The sequence below is a fragment of the Tupaia chinensis genome, unplaced genomic scaffold (assembly GCF_000334495.1).
Source record: "Tupaia chinensis unplaced genomic scaffold, TupChi_1.0 Scaffold000563_1, whole genome shotgun sequence".
Lineage (NCBI taxonomy): Eukaryota > Metazoa > Chordata > Mammalia > Scandentia > Tupaiidae > Tupaia > Tupaia belangeri.
The window spans coordinates 1615263-1638510 of record NW_006160076.1 but is presented as its reverse complement, the minus strand read 5'-3'; the positions used below and the strand labels follow the sequence as shown (position 1 = coordinate 1638510).

General features: G+C 36.0%; 1 protein-coding gene across 1 annotated transcript in view; it reads right to left on the bottom strand.

Annotated features, from left to right (window-relative positions):
- Nucleotides 1-23248, bottom strand: part of CEP85L (centrosomal protein 85L) — a 113301-nt gene that overhangs the window by 11626 nt on the left and 78427 nt on the right. Inside the window, exons 8-10 of the mRNA XM_006157883.3 lie at nucleotides 21295-21449; nucleotides 16397-16514; nucleotides 14930-14980 (exon numbers count right to left, since the gene is read on the bottom strand). Coding sequence (XP_006157945.1) covers nucleotides 14930-14980; nucleotides 16397-16514; nucleotides 21295-21449 — 324 coding nt within the window. The remainder of the gene's footprint in view (nucleotides 1-14929; nucleotides 14981-16396; nucleotides 16515-21294; nucleotides 21450-23248) is intronic.

The window sequence follows — 23248 nt, the reverse complement described above, 5'->3', positions numbered from 1 at the left end:
CTGTTGGCCCAACCTCATGTGACAGCACCCTACTGCTTGTGCCACCATAGCTGGGACCTCAGAAAGCCTTTAGTAGGAGAAAAAGCTCACAGATGTGCTTCTCTTATAAAGATTAGATGCTACACAAGTTCTAGAATAGTACTAGGTATGAGGGTTACAACTGTCTGACAGTAACATTTCACTTAAAATATTACAATCATTTCTCTATCTTAAACTGTATTTTAAAAAAAAAGCCTGTTTAATGATTAAGAAAAATAAGGAAGAAGAGTAAAGTTCTACTAAGTATGGTCTTACCAGATTCAATTTAAAATAAAACAGAACAAAACCTGATTATTAAGCTAGGTCTCCCAGATGAAGCATAGTTTGGTCAGAGAATAATGCCAATTCTTATCATTTTAAATCATTCTGTCCTTTAACAATAGAGATGGGTCTGGTAAGTAGTTCCTTTCAGGCATTTTACTTAATATTTGCATGAGCTTTTCAAATATGCATTAGTATTCATGAATGCAAATGCATGATATATTTATTTTGACATATGAATCCATAATTCCATGCTATTTGTTATTTTCTCTGTGTGTGAGATAGGAAATCTAATAGAAGTCTGAGTTTTTAATTAGTTTTATCAGGAATAAAGAATGGATGTCATTTCACAAAGAATTTTACATAGTGTTTCTCGAAATCTCTAAGATTTTAAAAACTTGAGTTTTCAAATGGTAGTATTCTACTATGCATAAATGAAATGAACCATATTCTTTTCTGAAATAAGTGTTGGGCCTTGTGAAATTCAGAATAACAGTCTACTTGTGATTCCCTAGACATGCTGAGATTAATAAAGTTAACAATATAAATACATTTTCAAATGCCTAAAAGATCTCTTAAATTCCCAATGTAATAATAATTTTTAAAAAGGTTCTACTGGGGACCAGCAGACAGCATAGTGGTTATGTCACTGGACTTCCATGTAATTGACTGTGGTTAGAGTCCCGGACCTGGCAGCTTAAAATTCGTACCTGGCACGTGTGCATGCATGCCCAAGGTCTCAAGAGGAGAATGGAGGAGAAGAAACTGTGGCATAGCCATCCCTGTGTTACAGTTAGGGAGATTTCTTGCTTTCTGTCTCTGTCTCTCTGATGAGCGCACATGCCCTATAGCAAAAATTTCTCTTTAAAATAAATTTCTTAAAATGTCCTGCTGGCGACCAACAGTTAGTGTAATGGCTATGTTGCTGGACTCCCATGTAGTCGACTGCGGTTTGAGTCCCGGACCCAGTGGCTTAAACTCACGCCGGGAGCATGTGCATGCGTGCCCAAGATCCTGAGAGGAGAATGGAGGAGAAGGGATTGGGGCGTGGCCATCCCCCCCCCTGGGGGGGGTGATTTCTTGCTTTCTTTCTCTCTGTCTCTCTGTCTTTCTGGCGAATGCACGCGTCCTATACCAAAAATCTCTCTCACAAAAAAAGGGGGGGGCTCTGCTAAGTTACAAAGCTATGGGTATTTATCACAATTATTTTGAAGTTGAAAAGTGTCTTTCAGCACATCTGTTGTTTTGATTTAAGTATCCAGAAAAGCCCCATATACAAATATCTTGAATGAAGAAAAGCCAGATGTGCCTTCACTAACAGATTCTACATAATCTGCAAACTCAATTTAAGAGGAAATATTGTGAATGAAAACTTATGTTAGCAGTTTTACTGCATACACACTTACATACACACAATTATATAGAAACGTGCATGCAGGCATATGTACACACATGCCTACAGAAGTTTCACAAACACATGCCTTCATGCAATAATTCATTCACCAAAAGTCATTGCCAAATGCTGTTTGTTGCACTGGATAATAAATCAGTGAACAAAATAGTAAAATTCTTGGCCCTTGGAGAGTTTTTACTAGGAGGAAAAGACCAAAGGAAATAAAATAAGTATGTAAGTTACATAATATACAAATTCTGTTGTATATTAGAATTGACTAGTGCTACAGAAAACAAATAGAGCATGTTAAGGAAGGGGGGATGATATCTAAGGGAGGGAGAGTGGAGTTCAAGAACAGGTGACATTTGAAGAAAAGCTTGAGGAAACGATTGGCTGTGTCCTGCAGATATCCAAAAGAGAGTGTTTCAGGCAGTACAAAGGTTCTGTGGCAGATGGTGCCTTCTATGTTTAAGTAAGAGTGCCAGAGTGGCTGAGAATAGGAGATGAAGCAAAGAAAGCAGGCAGCATGGGGAACAGATTGTGCAGAGCCTATAAGCCAGTGTAAGAACTTTTTCACTGGATAAAAAGGAGGAACCACTTTAGAGTTCTGAACAGAGACAATGGTACACTATAATTCTGTCCAACAGGATCACTCAGGCAATGAGAACGCTGTGGGCAGGAAGGACTAAAGCAAGAAGAAATAATCCACGTGAGAAAGGAAGATGGCTTAGACCAGGTTGACAATGGAGGGGGTGGAGAGGGAGCCAATTCAAGTATATTTTGAAGGTAATAGAATTTGCTGATAAAGGTGAGCTAAGAGAGGAGTTAAGGATAAGTCTAAGGTTTCTGGACTCAGTAAATTGGAGGGCGGATTTGCCATTATAAAAAAATAAGGAAGGTGTAGCAGTGTCTGTTTATTCTTGGGTGGGGATAAGAAATTTAATTTGGACATGTATGTGATATGTCAAGTGGTGAGGTTGAATGGGCAACTGGATACACACTTTGGGAGATCAGGGAAAAATTGTGAGCTAGAGAAAAAAATTAGGGAATAGTGAGCATATACATTAAACTTAAAGCCATAAACTTGGATAAGATCACCAAGAGAAGTGTAAAGAATTCTAAGGGAACAAAAGCAAATGATACAATATTGAAAATGATTTACGTTTTTAAAATAAACCTTATCATCAATATACAAATAAAACTAAACTTACCCTTAAGTTATAAAATGGAGAGTTTCCTATCTAATAAGGCATTCTGTCATATTTGCATAAACTAGTCCACAAGCCCGCCTACATTTAAGATAATCTATCCTAAGAGAGCTTATTGTCTAGTTAAATAAATCAGGCAACAAAAATGAAAACAAAGCTTTCAAAAGCATTATGTTTGCTGAGATTTATGTTTGCTAACATTTTATTGTACATGTAAAGGTCTTCAAAAAGTTAATGGAAAAGGCATATACTAAGGAAAAACTGCACAAGGATTTCAAAACTTTTTGCAACAAAATAAACTCATGCAAACTTGTTATAACATGTCAATAGGATCTAGTTTGAAAAAGACATCAGTTTGAAAGAGTCTCTATCAGATCAAGGAATTCTGTTAAGATTGAAACAAGAATAAATATCAAATTTATAGAGAAGCTTAGATGAAATAATGATGAAATCACAGATGCTTTATGAGTTTACAGGGACAATGACCCAAAGAAATGAACAATTTACAAATGGATAACTTATTTTAATAAGTTATATTATTATATAACTTATAATATAAGCAAATAACAGCCAATACCATAGACATCTCAAATGTTTCAGTTTACATAATTCTGATGGAAAAATTAAAAGTTGTGCAAACCTTCTACTGTATGGGTCTTAAGTACCTTGAGTTGCTCCAGACATTTTGTTTGCTAACATCTGAAGAGCCAAAAAATGATAACATCTGCTTATTACAAGACTGTTAGGAGAAAGTTAGCTGAAGCTTAACAGAAAATGCTTAGAAAGCTTTACCAGAGAGTCCTTCTCCACCGCAACAATGGTCCTGCTCATTCCTCTCCTTAAATAAGGGCAATTTTGTGAGACATTTTAATGTGAAGTAGGTAGCCACCTTACTGTCCTGATTTCTTTTTGTTTCCTAATCTTAAATGATCTTTAAAGGGCACCATCTTTCATAAGTTAATCATGTAAAAATAGGGGGCAGTAGGTGGTATGGTGGTTAAGGGTGCTGGACACTCCCACACGACTGACAGTGGTTCAACTCCTGGACCTGGTGGCTTGCTTTCTCATTCCCCCCTCCCCCTCACTCTGTCCCTCTCTGGTCAAATTAAAATAAATAAAGTTAAATAAAATATATTCTAAAGAATCTAAAAGAGTACACCGGCATGGTTAAATTCCCAGGACCCTCAGTTTTGTAGGGATGGGCTAAATGGCTGGCATCATTGCTTACAAAAGTGTCTTGAACCTTTATATTTTACATATACAGAATTTTTATATATACAAAATTTATTTTAAGAAATAAAGTCTATATTTTCTATTTTTATCTTTTCATTCCATTTTTCCAAAAACTTTTTAAAGCCCTATCTAATTTCAATTGTCCAGAAACAAGGCATGTGTCAATCATTTTAAATTTAATAAGAAGCACAAATGAGAAATCTAATACTCATTTATATGATCCTATAATACAATGCAAGCACACTTCTTTTTGCAATAGCTTATGTAACTATGTGTAAAAGATAATTCTAGTATCATAAGAAACAGAAATGAACAATAGGTATGCATAGTTAACAAGGTAAGCTAATAATGCCATCTATAAGTATTAGTAAGGAAATACATTCATTAAATGAAATTTAGCATTTTCTCCATATATATTTTTAAAATTAAGAGATTAAGTATAAAGTTAATGGTAACAGTATAAGAATCTGAATCAGAAAAAAACAGCATGAATCCACAGTTTATATGCCGTGCAATTATATGTAAGTTATTCAACCTTTCTGGTCTCCAAATTCATCAGAAAGCATTTCCAACATTGGTATTAAGAGAAAATTCTACAGTGTGTATCCTGGTCATTTGTCTGATCACAAACCCCATGAGTCATGAGTGGTCACATTTGTCCTGGGATTCTGTACTCTTGGGTCATAGCTCACTGGTCAGGCTGAGTGAATACCTGACCATGCCTCAGGAATTCGAATCTACAGTCCCTGAGTTAGTCTCTGTAGGTGGCTGGAAATGGACTATATGGAGAACTTAGAGGCCGTGGGACAGCCATATTCTGCCACGTAAAGTAAAATGGAAAGGGAGTCAGTCTGCAAAGAGGGAAAAGGGTAAAAACAGTGCAGTGAGAGCAGCAATCAAGCCTCTTCTTTCCTGAAGCCCAGATTCATATCTACTAGGGGTTATCCCTATGCTGGACACTCCCACACGACTGACAGTGGTTCAACTCCTGGACCTGGTGGCTTGCTTTCTCATTCCCCCCTCCCCCTCACTCTGTCCCTCTCTGGTCAAATTAAAATAAATAAAGTTAAATAAAATATATTCTAAAGAATCTAAAAGAGTACACCGGCATGGTTAAATTCCCAGGACCCTCAGTTTTGTAGGGATGGGCTAAATGGCTGGCATCATTGCTTACAAAAGTGTCTTGAACCTTTATATTTTACATATACAGAATTTTTATATATACAAAATTTATTTTAAGAAATAAAGTCTATATTTTCTATTTTTATCTTTTCATTCCATTTTTCCAAAAACTTTTTAAAGCCCTATCTAATTTCTCTTGTCCAGAAACAAGGCATGTGTCAATCATTTTAAATTTAATAAGAAGCACAAATGAGAAATCTAATACTCATTTATATGATCCTATAATACAATGCAAGCACACTTCTTTTTGCAATAGCTTATGTAACTATGTGTAAAAGATAATTCTAGTATCATAAGAAACAGAAATGAACAATAGGTATGCATAGTTAACAAGGTAAGCTAATAATGCCATCTATAAGTATTAGTAAGGAAATACATTCATTAAATGAAATTTAGCATTTTCTCCATATATATTTTTAAAATTAAGAGATTAAGTATAAAGTTAATGGTAACAGTATAAGAATCTGAATCAGAAAAAAACAGCATGAATCCACAGTTTATATGCCGTGCAATTATATGTAAGTTATTCAACCTTTCTGGTCTCCAAATTCATCAGAAAGCATTTCCAACATTGGTATTAAGAGAAAATTCTACAGTGTGTATCCTGGTCATTTGTCTGATCACAAACCCCATGAGTCATGAGTGGTCACATTTGTCCTGGGATTCTGTACTCTTGGGTCATAGCTCACTGGTCAGGCTGAGTGAATACCTGACCATGCCTCAGGAATTCGAATCTACAGTCCCTGAGTTAGTCTCTGTAGGTGGCTGGAAATGGACTATATGGAGAACTTAGAGGCCGTGGGACAGCCATATTCTGCCACGTAAAGTAAAATGGAAAGGGAGTCAGTCTGCAAAGAGGGAAAAGGGTAAAAACAGTGCAGTGAGAGCAGCAATCAAGCCTCTTCTTTCCTGAAGCCCAGATTCATATCTACTAGGGGTTATCCCTAAGTTTTTGTAATGTAGTAGGTTCTATTATTTTACTTAGGTGAAACCGAGTTGGTTCGGTTGCTTACAATCAAAAAGTCTAAATGTCTTTTAACTGGTACAAACTATTTACACAAAAAGCACTAATTCCTTAATCCCTGTATTCAACATTAAAAACAGCTCATTCAGGGACCAGAAGGTGGCATGGTAGTTAAGGTGCTGGACACTCCCACATGGATGACCACGGTTCAAGTCCTAGACTTTCTCACTTCTTCTCTCTTTCTGTGTGTGTGTCTCTCTCTGGTCACATTAAAAAGTAAATGAATGAATACACAAAATTAAAAAAAAAAAACACAAAACAGAAAAAAAAATACAGCTCATTCAAAATTTAGCCTAATGGGTGCACTCCCTTGCAGCTGAAGTTTTTTGTCTGTTTTGTTCACTTGCTATTCCCTAAAATAGTGCCTGACCCATGGTAGAAATTCATAATTATTAAATGAGCTGAACTAATGAATCAATTTAAAAGTATGAGGAAGTTACTATTCAACATCTCATTTAAGTTTTAAGTAAACACTATGTTCATTCACTGAACAAATAAGTTACTGAGTATTTTTTTTATGGGCAAGGCATTGTGCTAAGTGCCAAATTGGATAAAGATTATTCGAACACCCTAGAGTACCCTTATAATAAAGCTCCTGAGATCATCAGAAAATGAAACTGGGTATTTTATTTGAGCTAAATAATATTACCACATCATGAAATATAATGTACTAAATAAGTATTTTACTTTGGAGGAAAATAATTTCTAATTTTACTTCTAGGCAACTGAATAGAAGGTGCTTTTTCATGGATGATTCTAGTTTTCTGACATGCTATAGTTTAAAAATCTTTTATTCCAATTAAAGAAAGGAAAAAAAAAACCTTAAAAAAAACCTTACTTAAATACCTTCCTACTGCCTACATAAGAAAGGAATCAAACTGGGCTGGCAGACAGCATGGTGGTTAAGGGTGTTGTACTCCCACATGGCTGACTGCGGTTTAAGTCTTGGACCTGGTAGCTTGTTTTCTCACCCTCCTCCCCTGTCGCTCTCTGGCTAAAAATTAAAAATAAGTGAATAAATAAAGTTAAATAAAATAATTATTTTTTAAAAAAAGAAAATAATCAAATCAATACTTTTATTGGGCATATTTGGTTTTCCATTGGAATTTTTCACTTCAAGGCAGCCAGGAATAATAAAACCAAGAACACAAACTCTGAAGTCAGACAAGAATGAGAGCCTTAGCTGTAACCTTCAGTGAAACTTTCTAATAAACCTCACCTTCCTTGTATGTAAAAGAAAATGCTCTCTCATCTTTTAACAATACTGCTCAAGTTTGGAAATAATAAATATCAACCTGAAAGCACAGTTCCTGTCACATGTAATACTATTGTTAAAAACATCATTTCACTGACACCTCAGCCAACACTGTGCTTGGCGCCAGTCTCCATTTCTCACGTAAGCGCCAGTCTCCAGTAAGACAGGAATTAAGTCCCTTTTTCTTTTTCCTCTGAACTGAGCAAAGTGAGAATTTTCAAAATATTTGTAAAAATTAAAACAAATTAGTAAAAAATATGCAGATTCCTTTTTTGAAGTTCTGTAATAATCTAAGATTGTGCACAGTTTGCTTAAGTTAGCGATCATCTTGCAACCTGATATAACTTAAAAAACAGTGTCCCTGAGAGTTCTGCTTCCAGCATGACAGCATGTAGAACTCCACAGACCAGCTCCAGCATGGCACTGGTGAATATTATAAAAGAAAAAAAAAATTCTAGGAATGGTCTGAAGAACACATAGCAAATGAAGAGACATTTATTCTAGAATATCTACCAAAAGAATAATAAGAGACTGTGGAATCTAAACAATCCCTACTTCATCCCTAACCTCTCAAGAGCTCCTTAAGATGGAAATTCCACTTTCCTCTCCCCCTAGTTCTCAGATAGAATTATCCTTCCGGAAAGGACCAGACAATGACACTGACATTTATCATCTTGTTTCTAACTACCTGTACCTGAGGCTAAGTTTCAAGGCAAGTGTTCTCAAGAGGTGAGGGCTTCTAACTTCACCCAGATGCCTTTGTGGGCTGGAGGCTTTACCTAGGGCATTTAGCCATTGAGAATACTGGGTCCCTGACTGGCCTTGCCATACCTCATGGGGAAAGGGTTGCATGCTGGGAAAGACAAAGCCAAGAGAACTAGAGCAGCTGAGCAGCTTCTAATGCTCCCTCTGAAGTGCAGTTGGGGTATCACTCAGAAGATTGTCCTTGTCTGTATCCCTAATGATCCCCCCCACAAGGATAGGCAGCTCCAAATGTCCTTCTAAAGTTACTGACTTCATTTGCAACAACATGTGGAGAAGTTCAAGCCTAAGAGCATTCTCAAAAACACTGGAGGTGAAGTAAAAGGCAGGTGGCAGGGTACTATTTGATTCACTGGTGCTATAGGCCAAACTGTAGGCTGGCAATTTTCCCAGAAAAGCTATTTTCCCAGAAAGAAGCACTGAGCTAGCTGGGAAGACCAAGTCTCAAACACTACTTTAAAAATTAGTCATTCAAAGGAACCAGAAAGGATCAATCTGGGAAGCAATTTATGCCACAGGGCATTGTTGAAAATAGAGTGGTCAGCTGGCAACCAGCAGAGCATAACAACTAGATGTGGTGAGAGAAGGAGTCACCAAAGAGGAGGTATGCATTTATATAAAAATAGCCAAAATAGGCAAATCTATAGAGACAGGAAGTAGAAGAGTGGTTGCTTATGGCTAAGAAGAGGATGGAGACTTAAGGGGGTAACCAATAAAAGGTATAGGGTTTCTTTTTGAGGAGATAAAAATGTTCTAAAACCAACAGTGGTTTTGGTCTCACCTATCTATGAATATACTAAAAACAATTACATTGAACACTTTAAATGAATGAATGATACATTGTGTGAATGGTACCTCAATAAAACAGTGACTAAAAAATTACCACAATGTGGGAACCAGCAGTTAGCGTAATGGCTATGTCGCTGGACTCCCACATAGTCGACCACGGTTCGTGTCTCGGACCCGGTGGCTTAAATCTCACGCTGGGCGCGTGTGCGTGCGTGCCCAAGATCCCAAGAGGAGAATGGAGGAGAAGGGATTGCGGCGTGACCATCCCCCCTGGGGGGTGATTTCTCGCTTTCTGTCTCTATGTCTCTGTCTGTCTGGCAAGCGCACGCACCCTATAGTGAAAACCTCTCCAAAAAAAAAAAAAAAAAAATTACCACAATGTAAAGAAAAAAAATCTAGCTGAGTTCCTTTTCTTCCAGTTTCTGATACATTTTCTCTTCTGTAAGTGAGATCTACCTAACAGCTTATAGGTGTTTGACCACATCACCAACTGTCTCAGAAACTAAACCTTTTTCTAAAATTTAAACCTCAGTGTCCTTACTTGTTGGTCTAATGAGCACCCCAAAGACTGTAACACTTCCTTAAAGGCTCTAGAACTACTACTTAAGGAATAAAATTTAAATCAAATTTCATCCCAGAGATACTAATTCATTAGGTTCAAAATGGGAGCCAGAAATATTTTAAGATGCATCCAAAGCAATTTGAATATCCATACAGACTTAGTGATCACTCACAGCACAAACAAGAGCCAAAATATTATTTTATCATTCAAGGGAGATGCCTCTCTTACTAAAGCTCCTCACTCCAGACTCAAGGCACTGAAATCCACTTTTCATACATTTTTTTCTGTCATATCTTAGTTATACAACCATCATATGCTAAACAGACATATGTAATGCAAAGATCACTCTCTTTACAAGCCTAAATATTAGCGAGACAGCTTTTTGTTCAGTGGAAGACATTATTGGGCTAGTAGGTTTTCAAAAATTAGTGTTAATTTCTTATAAGAATGTTCTGTTTTCCATTTATCATAAAGCTATTTCACGTAGGTAAATGTTTTAAAAATTAAACTTTAGGAAGAAAGACCTTCATTTCAGGGCACATCACAAATTAAGGTAACAAAAACTAAGATAAAGATTACACAATAATAATAAAACACTAAAGCAATTGATACTTACTTAGGTTAAAAACTTATATTCTATTAATAAGACATTCCACTGGCTTATGATTCATTTCCCCACTATTTCCATTGAGAAAACATGCTAGGTAGAAGGCTTTAAAGATTTGCTAAAAGTTAAAATAGAATCTTCTAATGCTGTGACATCTTCTCTTGATGTGTTATAAATAGGACAGATTTTCACCATTTTGGGATTTGTGGTTCCAATTATTCCTATAATAGTAAACCATTTTAATGACCTCCAAAGTATTATTTTGTCTTTTGTGACATGATCATTCATGTACAACTGTCAAATCAGAAAGGCAATTTAAATGCCTTAAATAAATTATCCCAATGAACAAACATTTATTTTTATTTTTTTAAGGTTTTTGCCATGGGGGCTACATGCACTCAGAGAGAGAGACAGAGAGATACACAGAGAGTGAAAGAAATTAATCACCCCCTAAGAGGGATGGCTACACTGCAATCCCCTCTTCCCCTCAGGATTTTGGACACGCACACACACATGTCCAATATGATTTTCAAGCTGCTAAGTCTGGGACTTGATCCATGGTTGGCCACGCGGGAGTCCAGAATCTTAACCACACCACCTGCTGACCCCGAACAAATATTTTAATGTAGAGAAAATAGGTAAACATAACTAAAACTTTTTTACTACATCTCTTCTGCCAAATGATTAGAGGAACATACAGACACATCTCACTGGTAACAGGAGGTGAAATGTGCTTTGGAGAAAGGAAGATAATGACTAGTGAAGAACTCCATCACATTCTGACTACAGCTATAGCATGTAAGGAAATGAGCACACCCTACTGCAAAATGCCTTTTTATATCGTATACTGACGGAAGAAAAACCTGTAGGAGAAGCCAGTTTAGTGACACTGGCTTTATGGACATAAAGAAAGACAACATTTCTAAGAGATCAATGAGTAAACAAGGTATTCATTCCAGTTACCATCGTCTTAACAATTGAACAAAATAGCAGATAAATCTATAGTTTTAGAGCACTCACCTCAATTTCAAAATCAGCATGAAGTACTACCTTCTCTATAGCCAACAACAAATACAGTCTAACTAGGAGAAGACAGATTTCTCCCCAACACCCAAAGCTGTGAATCAATAAACGTGCCAGTGACTCCTACCAGGTAAACATGTACTGGGCATTCTTTCAGTGGGAGGTGGTAAACTACCATTGTATTCTCAGTGTGAAACAATGGCCCATTTTTTAATCTCCTATAAACTGCAGATACAATGGATATAGTGTATGATTTTACTTTTTCCTTTTAGGATTAAATTTAAACTGTAAGAATAAGTTGCTTGTATCCAAGGCAATACAGAAATCCAAATCAGCTAGACTCAAACTTCGAACAAATTTGGCCTCCTCGATAATTTTTAGGGATATAATAAAGGAGTGAAACATGAAATCTTATCAATACTGAGTTAACTCTGTCTACTAAACATTCTAAAATGGAACAACATCCCAGCCTTGTGGAGGAATAAAGGACATTCAAATTATAATGGCAATGAAAGTTCACAATAAATTGAATTCTCTAGTGATGGCTAAAATGCATAATTTCTGTTAAAAAAATAATTTGGAGGTTCTCTGTTGTCTTTTTTTTTTCTTTTTGGAGAGGTTTTTGCTATAGGGCACGTGCGCTCAACAGAGAGATGGAAAGCGAGAAATCACCTCCCAGGGGGGATGGCCACGTCGCAATCCCTTCTCCTCAGTTCTCTTCCCGGGATCTTGGGCACACACGCACACATGCCTGGGCGTGAGTTTTAAGCCACCGGGTCCGGGATGCGAACCTCATTTGACTACATGGAAGTCCAGTGACATAGCCATTACGCTAAATGCTGGTCCCTTTTGTCATTAATTATATGGTATTTTGTGTTATTTTGGATATGTGAAGAAATAGGAAGAAATTTAAAAATGGAGTTATTGCATACAGGAAGGACAACATAATTTACTTAGGTAAAAGGAAGGTCACCCTTTATGTAAGTAGATGAGGAAAAACAAGACAATTCTGAAAAAGTAATTTTAGTACTTCCATAATCAGAAACACCTGCCCTACGAGGTATATAGACATTGATAACATCCCTGTTAATCACAGCGGAAAGCAACAAGAACCTAAGAACAAAGCGTTCTTTTCAGAATTACCAATGCCAAACTTAACAATCTTGTGATTTAATCATTTGGGGAACAGCTGAAGTTATATCTACGGGAATACAAAATAAAGATTATAAACCTCTGAGAATCAATCCATAAGACTAATATATTTGCTGAATTGTTCTGGCATTTGCTTGAAATTGGTAAATAATTTAATACAGCCAAAAGACAACCAAAGTAGATTGTCTATAATTCTGACATGCAAGCCATTTACCAATTTTTTAAATGTCTATTTTACAAGTATTATTATAGGGCTTAGTCACAATAGCACATCTCATAAGATGCTACTACTCAGAAAGTAGGGCCACACAGAGGGCTCAGGTTCAGTTCTCAGCAAAACCTGAAAGAACGGGCTGGGCACAGTGGTATAGAGGACCTGAGGTCCTAGCTGGCTCCCTCTCAATCTTGGTCTCTCTCTCATAAATAAATAAATGTTAAAAAAAAAAAAACATACTAAGGCCCAGCTGTGGTGGTGGTAAGGGCTGCTAAATGATACTGGAGCCTTATGAGATCCCAAATTGACTTGACGTTCCAGTTAGTCCTGGGTGGCTGGAAGCCTGGCAGTGCAATTGCAGTGCAATTGGTCTATCTGTTTTTCTCATGAAATAAGAAAGCAAATCTTTAAAAATACTGTTTTAGAAACATAAAACTTTTTTTTACATAATTTTTAATGGTAGAATTAGGAGGTATAAAACAAAATGAATCCAACAAAATGTGCCCAGTGGCTTCCCAACACACTTAGAATTAAATACAGAGATATGCCTTACCTGATGTGGCCCTAGGCTGTTTCTCACTACCACCTCTCCTCTTCCTCTCCCTCACAGCCCCCTGGCACTCAGGCTGGCAGCCTCTGTGCTGGTCTTCGGGCACACCAGTACTTTCAAGGTATTTGCTGCTCACTTTGGATACCTTCATTCAGATATCTGTTCAAATATCACCTCTCCAGAAAGACATCATGGCCACTCTATTTAGTGCAGTATTCTGTCATTGCCCTCTATCCTAGTTAATTTTATTTAACAACAATTTTTAAAAAATAGTTCATTTTACTTCTTTATTCATTTATTTTCATTTTACCGGAGAGAGGATGAGAAAGCAAGCTGCCAAATCTGGGACTCAAATCATGGTCAGCTATGTGGGAGTCCAGTGCCTCAACCATCATGCCACTTGCCAGCCACAACAGTAATTTTTAATAACAATTTTAAAAGATAGCACTTTGCATTGTATCAGTTTTCCGTTTTCTCCAACTGACCCCACTAAAATGGCCAGGGACTTGTTTTGTTCACTAACGAATTTCCAATGCTCCAAACAGTGCTAGCTACATAGGTAGGGCCCTCAGTAAATATCTGGCAAATGAATGAAAGAATAAGAATCCATTTAATCCCAATTTTGGATTGTGTATTATGTGTCAGGCATTCTGGTAAGCTGTAGATCCACAGATGATCTATTTTCATGAAACTCAGGAGAGGGTAAAGAGATAAATATGTAAATAAAGTATTACAGTTTGATGATATGAAAAGAGTAATAGAATTATTAGGAAGGGAGTGAAATTAAGAGGGGAGTGGTGAATTCTAACTAAAACAGATCTTTCCAGGTGTTACAGAAATGTTGCTTCTACAGAATCCTGAAAGCTAATCAGGTGTTGGTCAGACGGTTGTTCCAAGAAGAACATAGGCACTGAAATTTACTTCATCATACTGCATGCACATGACAGTATTGCTTTCATGTGAATGACATATACATCCTGAGGGTAGGAGGTAGAAAAGAACCATAAAAGTAGATGGTACGAATGTCATGCTTAGAATAGAGAGTTTTGTCCCACGCATAATACGGATATCCCACAGCTAACAGGAAAGTATCAGCATAGTTGTTGAGAAGAATCACCTAACGGCATTATAGAACTGAGACAAGGATGGTGGGGAAAATTTAACTGAAAGACAGAGAAAACCAGTTAGGAGGAAAGAAAATGAGAAAAGAGAATGATAATAGAGATCTTGGTGTTGGGCAGTACCAGTGGGAAATCCCATAGAGGGGACTGAGAAATGCTTGCAGGATACTAGTACTAAAGGATGGGGCAGAAACATGGAGCTCATTAGAACTCTGAAGAGAATCTGAAGGAAAGGAGCATAAGACAGAGATGGGGATATGTTTACAGATGAGAATAATGTGTAAAGCCCAAATATTACATGGACTAAAAACAGTCCATTGCCTCTTACTATTAGGCTATGATGACCGTAACCAAAGGTGTTTTGAGAAATTGACTTAGCAATTCACTTATGAAAAACTGGAAGATTCATATTAAAGAATTCGCAATTTCACCTAAAGTGTGATAACTATTATCTTTCCATATACATATTTATGTGTTAATATTTTTATGCCATGTAAGCACTCAGGGTAAATCAACAGATACCTAAATTAAAATACATACGAAATATTCCTTACCTGAATTTCTAAAATCATTCTGTCCATCTCTTTTTGTTGGCTGTCTATTATCTAAAACATAAGAAATAAATCAGTCTGAAACAAAATATTTTTTCAAAAACAAACTTTATTTTAAAGTACTAATATTTAGACTAAACAATTTTAAAAATTATTTAAGAAACTCATGTGTTGTTATTAGAGCTTTTGTGGACTTGGTTAATACTTGTGGTAATTTTACATATGTGACTGTAATTTAGTTCATTTTAAACCTCTTAAAAATGTATTGACAGCCTCTGGAATATTTTACTGAAAAATCTCATCTTTTTTGCGTGCCACAAAAACCTACTTAGAGAGGAATCAGGTACTTACCTTGTAAGGTGGAGTTGGCTACCTATAAACTTTCGCTAAGATGGCTATTTACAGATGTGCTCCTTTTTAGCAGAGGTTTTGACCCTGTATATGTGTGTTGCATACAAATAAATGTGCCCTGAATGTTTTCATCTTACTGATAACCTTTTTTACAAATGTGTTTCCAAGAAATAAAGATTATTCTTGTTTGTTTTTAAATAGAATAAAAGTTCAAGAAGCACAGGGAATTATAAGCTTACTAAAAAACGGTCTTTTTTAAACAAAAGTATTTACACTAAATATCAATATTATTTTAGTTGCATATGTATAAAACTGCAAAAGTCTTCCTCTAATTCTTGATAAACCTTCCTATAATGTATACAAAACAGACTTAGAATGTTTTAGAAAAGAAAATAATATCCTTTCATTTTGACTTTTTCTTTTTTCCAGAGAGATTTTTTTTGCTATGGAGGGTATGTGCACTCACCAGAGAGACAGAAAGCAAGAAATCACCCCCCCCCCCAAGGGGGGATGGCCTCTCTGCAATCCCTTCTCCTCCATTCTCCTCTCATAATTTTGGGCATGCACACACATGTGCCCAGTGAGAGTTTTAAGTTTCCAGGTCCAGAACTCAAACTGTGGTTAACTATGTGAGAGTCCAGCAAAGTAACCATTGTGTAACCTGCTGGTCCCTATTTAAATGTCTTTAGTTTGTTTTGTTTTGGTTTGTTTTATTCCTGAGAGGTTTTCACTATGGGGTACATGCACTTGCCAGAAAGACAGAGACAGAGAGACAGAAAGCAAGAAATCACCCCCCCCCCCAAGGGGGGATGGCCTCTCTGCAATCCCTTCTCCTCCATTCTCCTCTCGGGATCTTAGGCATGCACACCCATGTGCCTGGAGTCAGTTTAAGCCACGGGTCTGGGACTCAAAACACGGCCGGGTACATGGGAGTCCAGCCATTACGCCAACTGCTGGTCCCTGTCTTTAGATTGTATTTACCAAATACAAAAACTCAAACTAAAAACTCCTAAGGAATTAAATTTTAGCAAAAATATAAATCTCATAAAATAACTATAACTTATTAATCTAGTCAACACAGTACCAATTTCACATTTATCATCAAAGGAATCTACTGACCTTGCGAGCAGTCTCATTTTGTTCCCTGAGATTATCATTTTCATTCTGAAGCTGTTTTGCATCTAACATGGGAAGGCGGATTCCATCTTCAAGGCATCTTTCTACTTTTTGTTGCAAACTGTTTAAGAAAGACATAGTTAATATGAAGAAAATAAGTTGCATTTGTTAATTTTGGTAGATGAGTTTAATATAAATGATGTCCCTTCTTAGGGTCTATAACATTCTGAAATCAAGATATAATCAAGACCACAGAGAGTATATGAATGTGTGTGTAAATATATTGTTATATAAGTAAGAAGAGTCCCTAATTAGCTACAGACCAGAGTATACAACTGCTTATTATCTGACATCCTCAGGCCCCATGAAGTGCTTTATTACCCAGATCTAAGCACTGTGATCCCTGTTACTTTCCTCTCCCCTAAAAGCAGAGAGTTCCTTGATTAAGATGTCTGTGGTAAAGGGGCCAGACAGTGGCACAGTGGTAAAATGTGGCTCTATGAAAATGATAGAAGGGAAGGTTCTAGGTTTGCATTTGGAGACCTCCCTGAATACAAAAGATGAGGACAGAACATGAATTCAGACTCTAGTAGGGGTGCTGTTTCTCTCTCTCTGACTCATGGAAGAATTAAACAAACTTAAAAATAAAAGATGATTGGTGTAGAGACCCTAAGAATATGGATATACATCTTTTGCCTTTTATTTAAAGCTCAGCATAAGTTTACTTACAAGGACAGTGAATGCCTAAGTCAGTAGAATTACATTTCTCTTTTGTTAATAAAAAGAACAACAATCTAGGTTTATAAATCAATTTAACAGTTTCTCAGACTATCCATGGTGTAGAGTTCCATTTTAAGGAGTAAAAAACAAAAGGAAGTCTCTCTAGCACATTAAAAATGAAAGAATAAAAGAGAGAAGAAGGTACCAACCTTGAGAAAGAAGGAATAGTAATGTTTGGGTTAAAAGGAAACATATCGTTAACAATAATGGCCCAAACCAAAATAACAGTAGCAAGCAACCTAGGAGAGTTCTACTTCAGCTTGCAATGATCCTCAAGAGTGTAGAAGAGTCCTACTAGAAAGATTTCTTAAACTCTGGGTTTTGATATTTTCAGTATTTTTCTTCTTTTAAGTATTATGGCTAGCCTATGCTTTCTCTCTATTCCAAAATAAGAAGAAATGCCCTATCTAGACTGTGAACAAAGAATTGACAGTTCTAGATGGTATAACAGGGACTTCAGATACGTTTGTAAATAATGGCCCCAGAGATATTTTTATTGAGATTTGTTACTAATACAATGTACTGCTCTGTGACACACTTTTGTCATAAAAGTATTTCATTTTTCAGTGTATAGTGAAAAATAAAGTAAGTTTCTTTCCAAAACAAGGTCAAGACACTAAAATTCCATGTATTTATAACATTTCAAGAGAAACCAAATGTATTTAAAATATTAAATTTTCTGAATGCAAAAGAAATGTGCCAGCTATAAAGAGAGGACAATGTACTCTGACATGACAAAATACTAGGTAAGTGTGTGTGTGTGTGTGTGTGTGTGTGTGTGTGTGTATTTTCAGGTTATATAGCATGCTGCCTTCAAAAAGTAATAAATCTCTTAAATAGCAGAGGTACTTACTATTTGTTTGTTTAACTGCCAGAAGACATATGAGCTCAACAGAGAGAGAGAGGGAGAGGGAGAGCAAGAAAGTATTCTCCATTAGGACAAGGTAATACTGCAATCCCTTCTCCATTTTTCTATCCTATCAGGATTTGGGGCATGCATACACAAGTGCCCAGCATGTTTTTCAAGCCACCAAGGCTGGGATCTGAATTGTAGTTGTCCATGTGGAATCTGGCTATCTTAATTCCAGGTCACGGGGCTGGCCTCAGGTCTGAACTATTACTGCATTACTGGAGGTCTTGCCCACATTTCTTACTTAACTTTTCTTTTTGAATGCAAAGTTTTTGTTTCATTTATAAATTCCAAAAGTTTTTATATAACATAAATCAATAAAGTTAAATATATTATATCAAACAAATAAATGTAATGACATAATTCACAGTCACCTACATATCTAAAGTTCTTTTGGTAGTTAAGGATTATGAGAATTAAAAAAACTGAGATAACATTCCCGTTCCTTGAAGTCAAATGACACCACATGCATATAAGTACTGAATAATTATAGCTGGTCCTTTATAGCTATTTGAAATCAAGATAAATTTTCTTGGATGATATACTATCTCAGACAGTATCAAGATAAAGTCAAAATATGGAACATGTTTTCCGGACTGTACTATACTAAACCTTTCCAAATCAAGAATACTAGGAAACCAGCAGATGGTGTATGGTTATGTCACTGGATTCCCACATGGCCGACGATAGTCCAAGTCCCAGACCCGGTGCCTTGAAACTCACACCTGTATGTGTGTGTGTGTGTGCTCAAAATCCTGAAAGGAGAATGGAGAGAAGGGATTGACATCCTCCCTTGGGGGTGATTTCTCTGCTTTTAGTCTCTCTGTTTCTCCAAAGAGCGTGCATGCCCTATAGCAAAAATCTTTCTCTTAAAAACAAAACAAAACAAAAAACAAAACAAAACAAAACAAATTAAAGCTGCTTTTCTTGAAATAAAAAAAAATGCATTAAAAATACCTATTCGATGACTGCAGTAAGATATATAGCCCCAGCTAGGTGCTACTTTATAGGATGTCCATTCTACTCACTGAGGCTTATGCCTAAAGCTGGACTTGTGTCCATGAAATGTATGTATCAGTTGTGCTTGCTATGAAAATATTTAGATTAATTAAGATCTTTAGTGACTCAAGGAAATGTGGGGGAATAAGTATAGAAAGCAAACATAGATACTAGAGACAGTGTGGGAGGAGAGTGGGAGATGGCAGAGGGTAAGAGAAAGGGAATCAAGGATGGGAAAAAAAAGCAAAACATACAGGAAACAAGAAATGGAAAGTTATTTGTTGACAATAACATGTATGTTGATATACGTGCTTGATTGAGCCAATATACAGTGTATTCTGGATAGAAAATCTCACTTTGTATGCTGTAATGGTGTACAGTGAATGAATGTAAATAAATGAATTTAATTAAAAAAAGAAAAGAAAACAAAATGAAAACTATACTAGTTCAGTGTTCTCTAATAACCTAATAAAACTAAAAGTCTAAATAAAAGAGAAGGTATAAAAATCACATCAATACATAAAAGCACACAATGGAACAAAACAATACTCAAATTATTTTCAAGTGTTGCTAATTCCATTATTACATCAACACAACTTAAATTTAAATCTTAATGTTCTAAAAGAGAAAACAGATATATTATGCCTTTCCACTTTATTAATAAAAGTGTAAGAAAAGGCTATATGGTTGAGTTGGCAGAAATGAAGAAACTATTCTGAGCATAGACATTAGAGTATAAGATAGGTAGTTATAAAAAGGGAGATAACAGAGTAAGAAAGCAGAAAAAAAGGAGAAAAATAAAGCTAGAATCAAAACTATACAATGTTTTTTGGAGCTGAGATAAGGAGCACTGAAGACTGAATTGTTTTAGAAATCAAGAGACTTTCTGCTTGTTCAACCATTAGTCAATCAGTTTCAGTCATAGAAGGGATACAGAGGTAGAGCATTGACAGGATGGGGAGATGTGGTGTTATTGGTTGAAGATATTTTGATCAATGGGACTGGGGAGAGATGTTCACATATTGAAATGCTCACATTGTAAGCTAAACAATGTGATTGAATGTATATACAAAAATTAATTAATTTAAAAAAAAAGAAATCAAGAGACTTTCTGCGTTGAAATCCAAGAAAAAAGAACTAGACCAGGTATATTTAAGAAAGTTTAAGAAAGAATATTAACATGGAATCAGTTGGATTTTGATTTAAGCATGGAGAATGCACTAAGTTATGTAACTGATATGAACATGAAGAGAATATTTTTACATTTAGTTTCTTGTCACTTTTTTCCCCCAGAATTTTTATCTATTTATAGTTGATAATATTAAGGCTTAAGCTTTACAAAACAGAGGATACCCATCTATGCATTTAACATAGTTCTCAGGCTTTTCCAGAATTGCATATTAACTTATAAGCATAAATACATAAATTACACATACCAATCAACAACATTCACTGTAATACTAACTTCATAAAAAGACAGTCTCTTGAGACAAGATTTGTGAGTAAACCTGTAAGGTACATGCAAAAGTGCTCTCTCTGGTATTTGCAATAAGGTGAATGGTGAACAGGATGAGAAGATGGCATAATGATTATGTTGCTGGACTCTCACGCAGTCAACCACAGTTTGAGTCCCAGACCTGGCAGCTTAAAACTCATGCCAGGCACATGTGCTTGAGTGCCCAAGAACCTGAGAGGGGAATGAAAGAGAAAGGACTGTGGCATGGCCATCCCTCAGGGGGTGATTTCTCGCTTTCTGTCTCTCTGTCCCTGTCTCTCTAGTGAGCGTACACTCCCATAATAAAAATCTATTTTTTTAAAAAACAAAAAAGAACTGGGAGCCATTATTTCACTTTGACAAGAGTGCAGCCTGGGTATTTTGCTGCCCCTTTATTTATTTTTTGATAAATCTATCACATAAAGGGTTTGCACTGATTTTTTCACTCTTAAATTATGGGGGTTTATTTTGTTTTGTTTTGTTTTTTACCATTTTTATTTAAAACGTTTGACAAGACATTGGTAAGTTGCTTTGAATATTAAATTAAAACTCAGACAACCCGTTTCAATGAAAGTATCCATCTGGTTCATAATAGTACATCTTTAAAATGAGAATAATAACATAGTAACTATAAATTAATGTATTTCAAATAAAATGCTTCATGAAATTTATAAATAACTTAAAAATAATGTAAAAGGATTCTGAACATTTTCTTACCTCTGAACAGTAGTTACTAACTCTTTTTCTTTCTTTTTCTGGCATATTAACTGTGCCTCTTTATCTTGACACTGCTTTTTAATCTCTTCAAGCTTTTTTTCTGTATCTGTCAAAGTCTCTTGAAAATTTTTATTTTTTTCTTCTAGAACCTGCAGCTAAGAGGAAATATTTTATAATTCATAACATATGGAATATTAAATGTTTCCATTAAAATTGTTATTACGTTCTGGGGCCGGCCAGTGGCATAGTGGTAAAGGGTACTGAACTTCCACATAGCTGACCATGGTTTGAGTCCCAGAACTGGAGGCTTGCTTTCTTACTTTCCCTTTTTCTCTCTCTTGTTCTCTCTTGTCAAATTTAAATCAATACATAAAGTTAAATTAAAAAATTTTTGGAGAGGTTTTGCTATAGGGTGCATGCGCTCTCCAGAAAGACACAGACAGAAAGAAAGTGAGAAATCACTCCCTGAAGAGATGGCCATGCCACAATCCTTTCTCCTCCATTTTCCTCTCAGGATCTTGGGCACGCACACACACGTGACCAAAGTGAATTTGAGCCTCCAGGTCCGGGACTCGAACCATAGCAGACTACATGGGGGTCCAGTAACATAGTCATTACACCAACTGCTGGTCCCACAACATGATGTTTTTTACACAATGTTAATACAAATTACTTTTTAAAAGAATTATTTTATTATTTATTCTTATTTTTAATTATAGTTAAATATATGTAACATAAAATCTACCATCTTAACCATTTTTAACTGTATAGTTTAGTGGTGTTAAGTACACATACACTGTTAAACAATCAATCTCCAGAAATCATCTTACATTATTCAAACTCTATACCCTTTGAAGAACTTCCTATCTACTCCTTCCACTTCCTGGCAACTCAAATGCTTCTTTTCTATCTCTACAATTTGACTATTCTTGTATCTCATATGAGAGGAATCATACAGTATCTGTCTGTTTGTGACTGGCTTATTTCATTTGGCAAAATGTTCTCCAAGTTAAGCTATGTTGTAGCACGTTTCAGAATTTCCTTTCTTTTAATGGCTGAATATATATACCATATACCACCTTTTTTCATCCATTCATCTGTCCATGGGGACTTAGACTGTTTCCACCTTTTGGCTATTGTGAACAATGCTGTTACAAACAGGGCTGTACAAACATCTCTTCAGAACTCTTAATAGTATCTATTCTAAAAGGTATATGGTTGTATTATCTCATGTTTTGAAATCCATATTGCTCTCTGTTCCTGCTCATGTAACCTCTTATAGTCCTTAAATTCCTTCCTTGGTTTTATAACATAGATTAACATAAAATAAACACAGAATGCTATGTAGGTCTTAAGAGTATGCAGAACAAGGACATCCCAAGGATTAAGCTGATGATTCTGAACTAGGAGTGATATCCCTCAGTTCGACCAGGGGACATCTGGACATGTCTATCAACATATTTTGGTTTGGGTGAGAGGGGAAGGAGCAATATTATTGGCATCTAGTCGATAAAGGTGAGAAATGCTGATATAAAAGTGTTCATCTCCCAATATACAGGGCAGGCTCCTTTAAAAGAAACTTATCTGACCCCAAATATCAACAGTGCTGAGGTTAAAAATCCCTGGATTAGAAAAAACTTTGGGAAAAGACTGAGGAGTAGATTTAATGAATTTATAAATATGTTTCAAAGGTAGACTTACCCAAGTTGGCAGAAAGATTATGGACAAGGAATTGTTAACAAAGGAAAGTAGAAGACAAATCAGAGGAATGAATGGAAATCATAGATCAAGGATGACCAAGAATTTATGGAAAGGAAAAACAGCCAACAAAAGGTCTTGTTGAACCTTGGTGAATCCCAAGAATATTAGGAAAAGAAAGAGGTCCATGCATGTGTGTTTATGGGGCAGGGGTTTCTGAATGGTTTAAAAACCACTTTTTTTAGAGTAGAACACT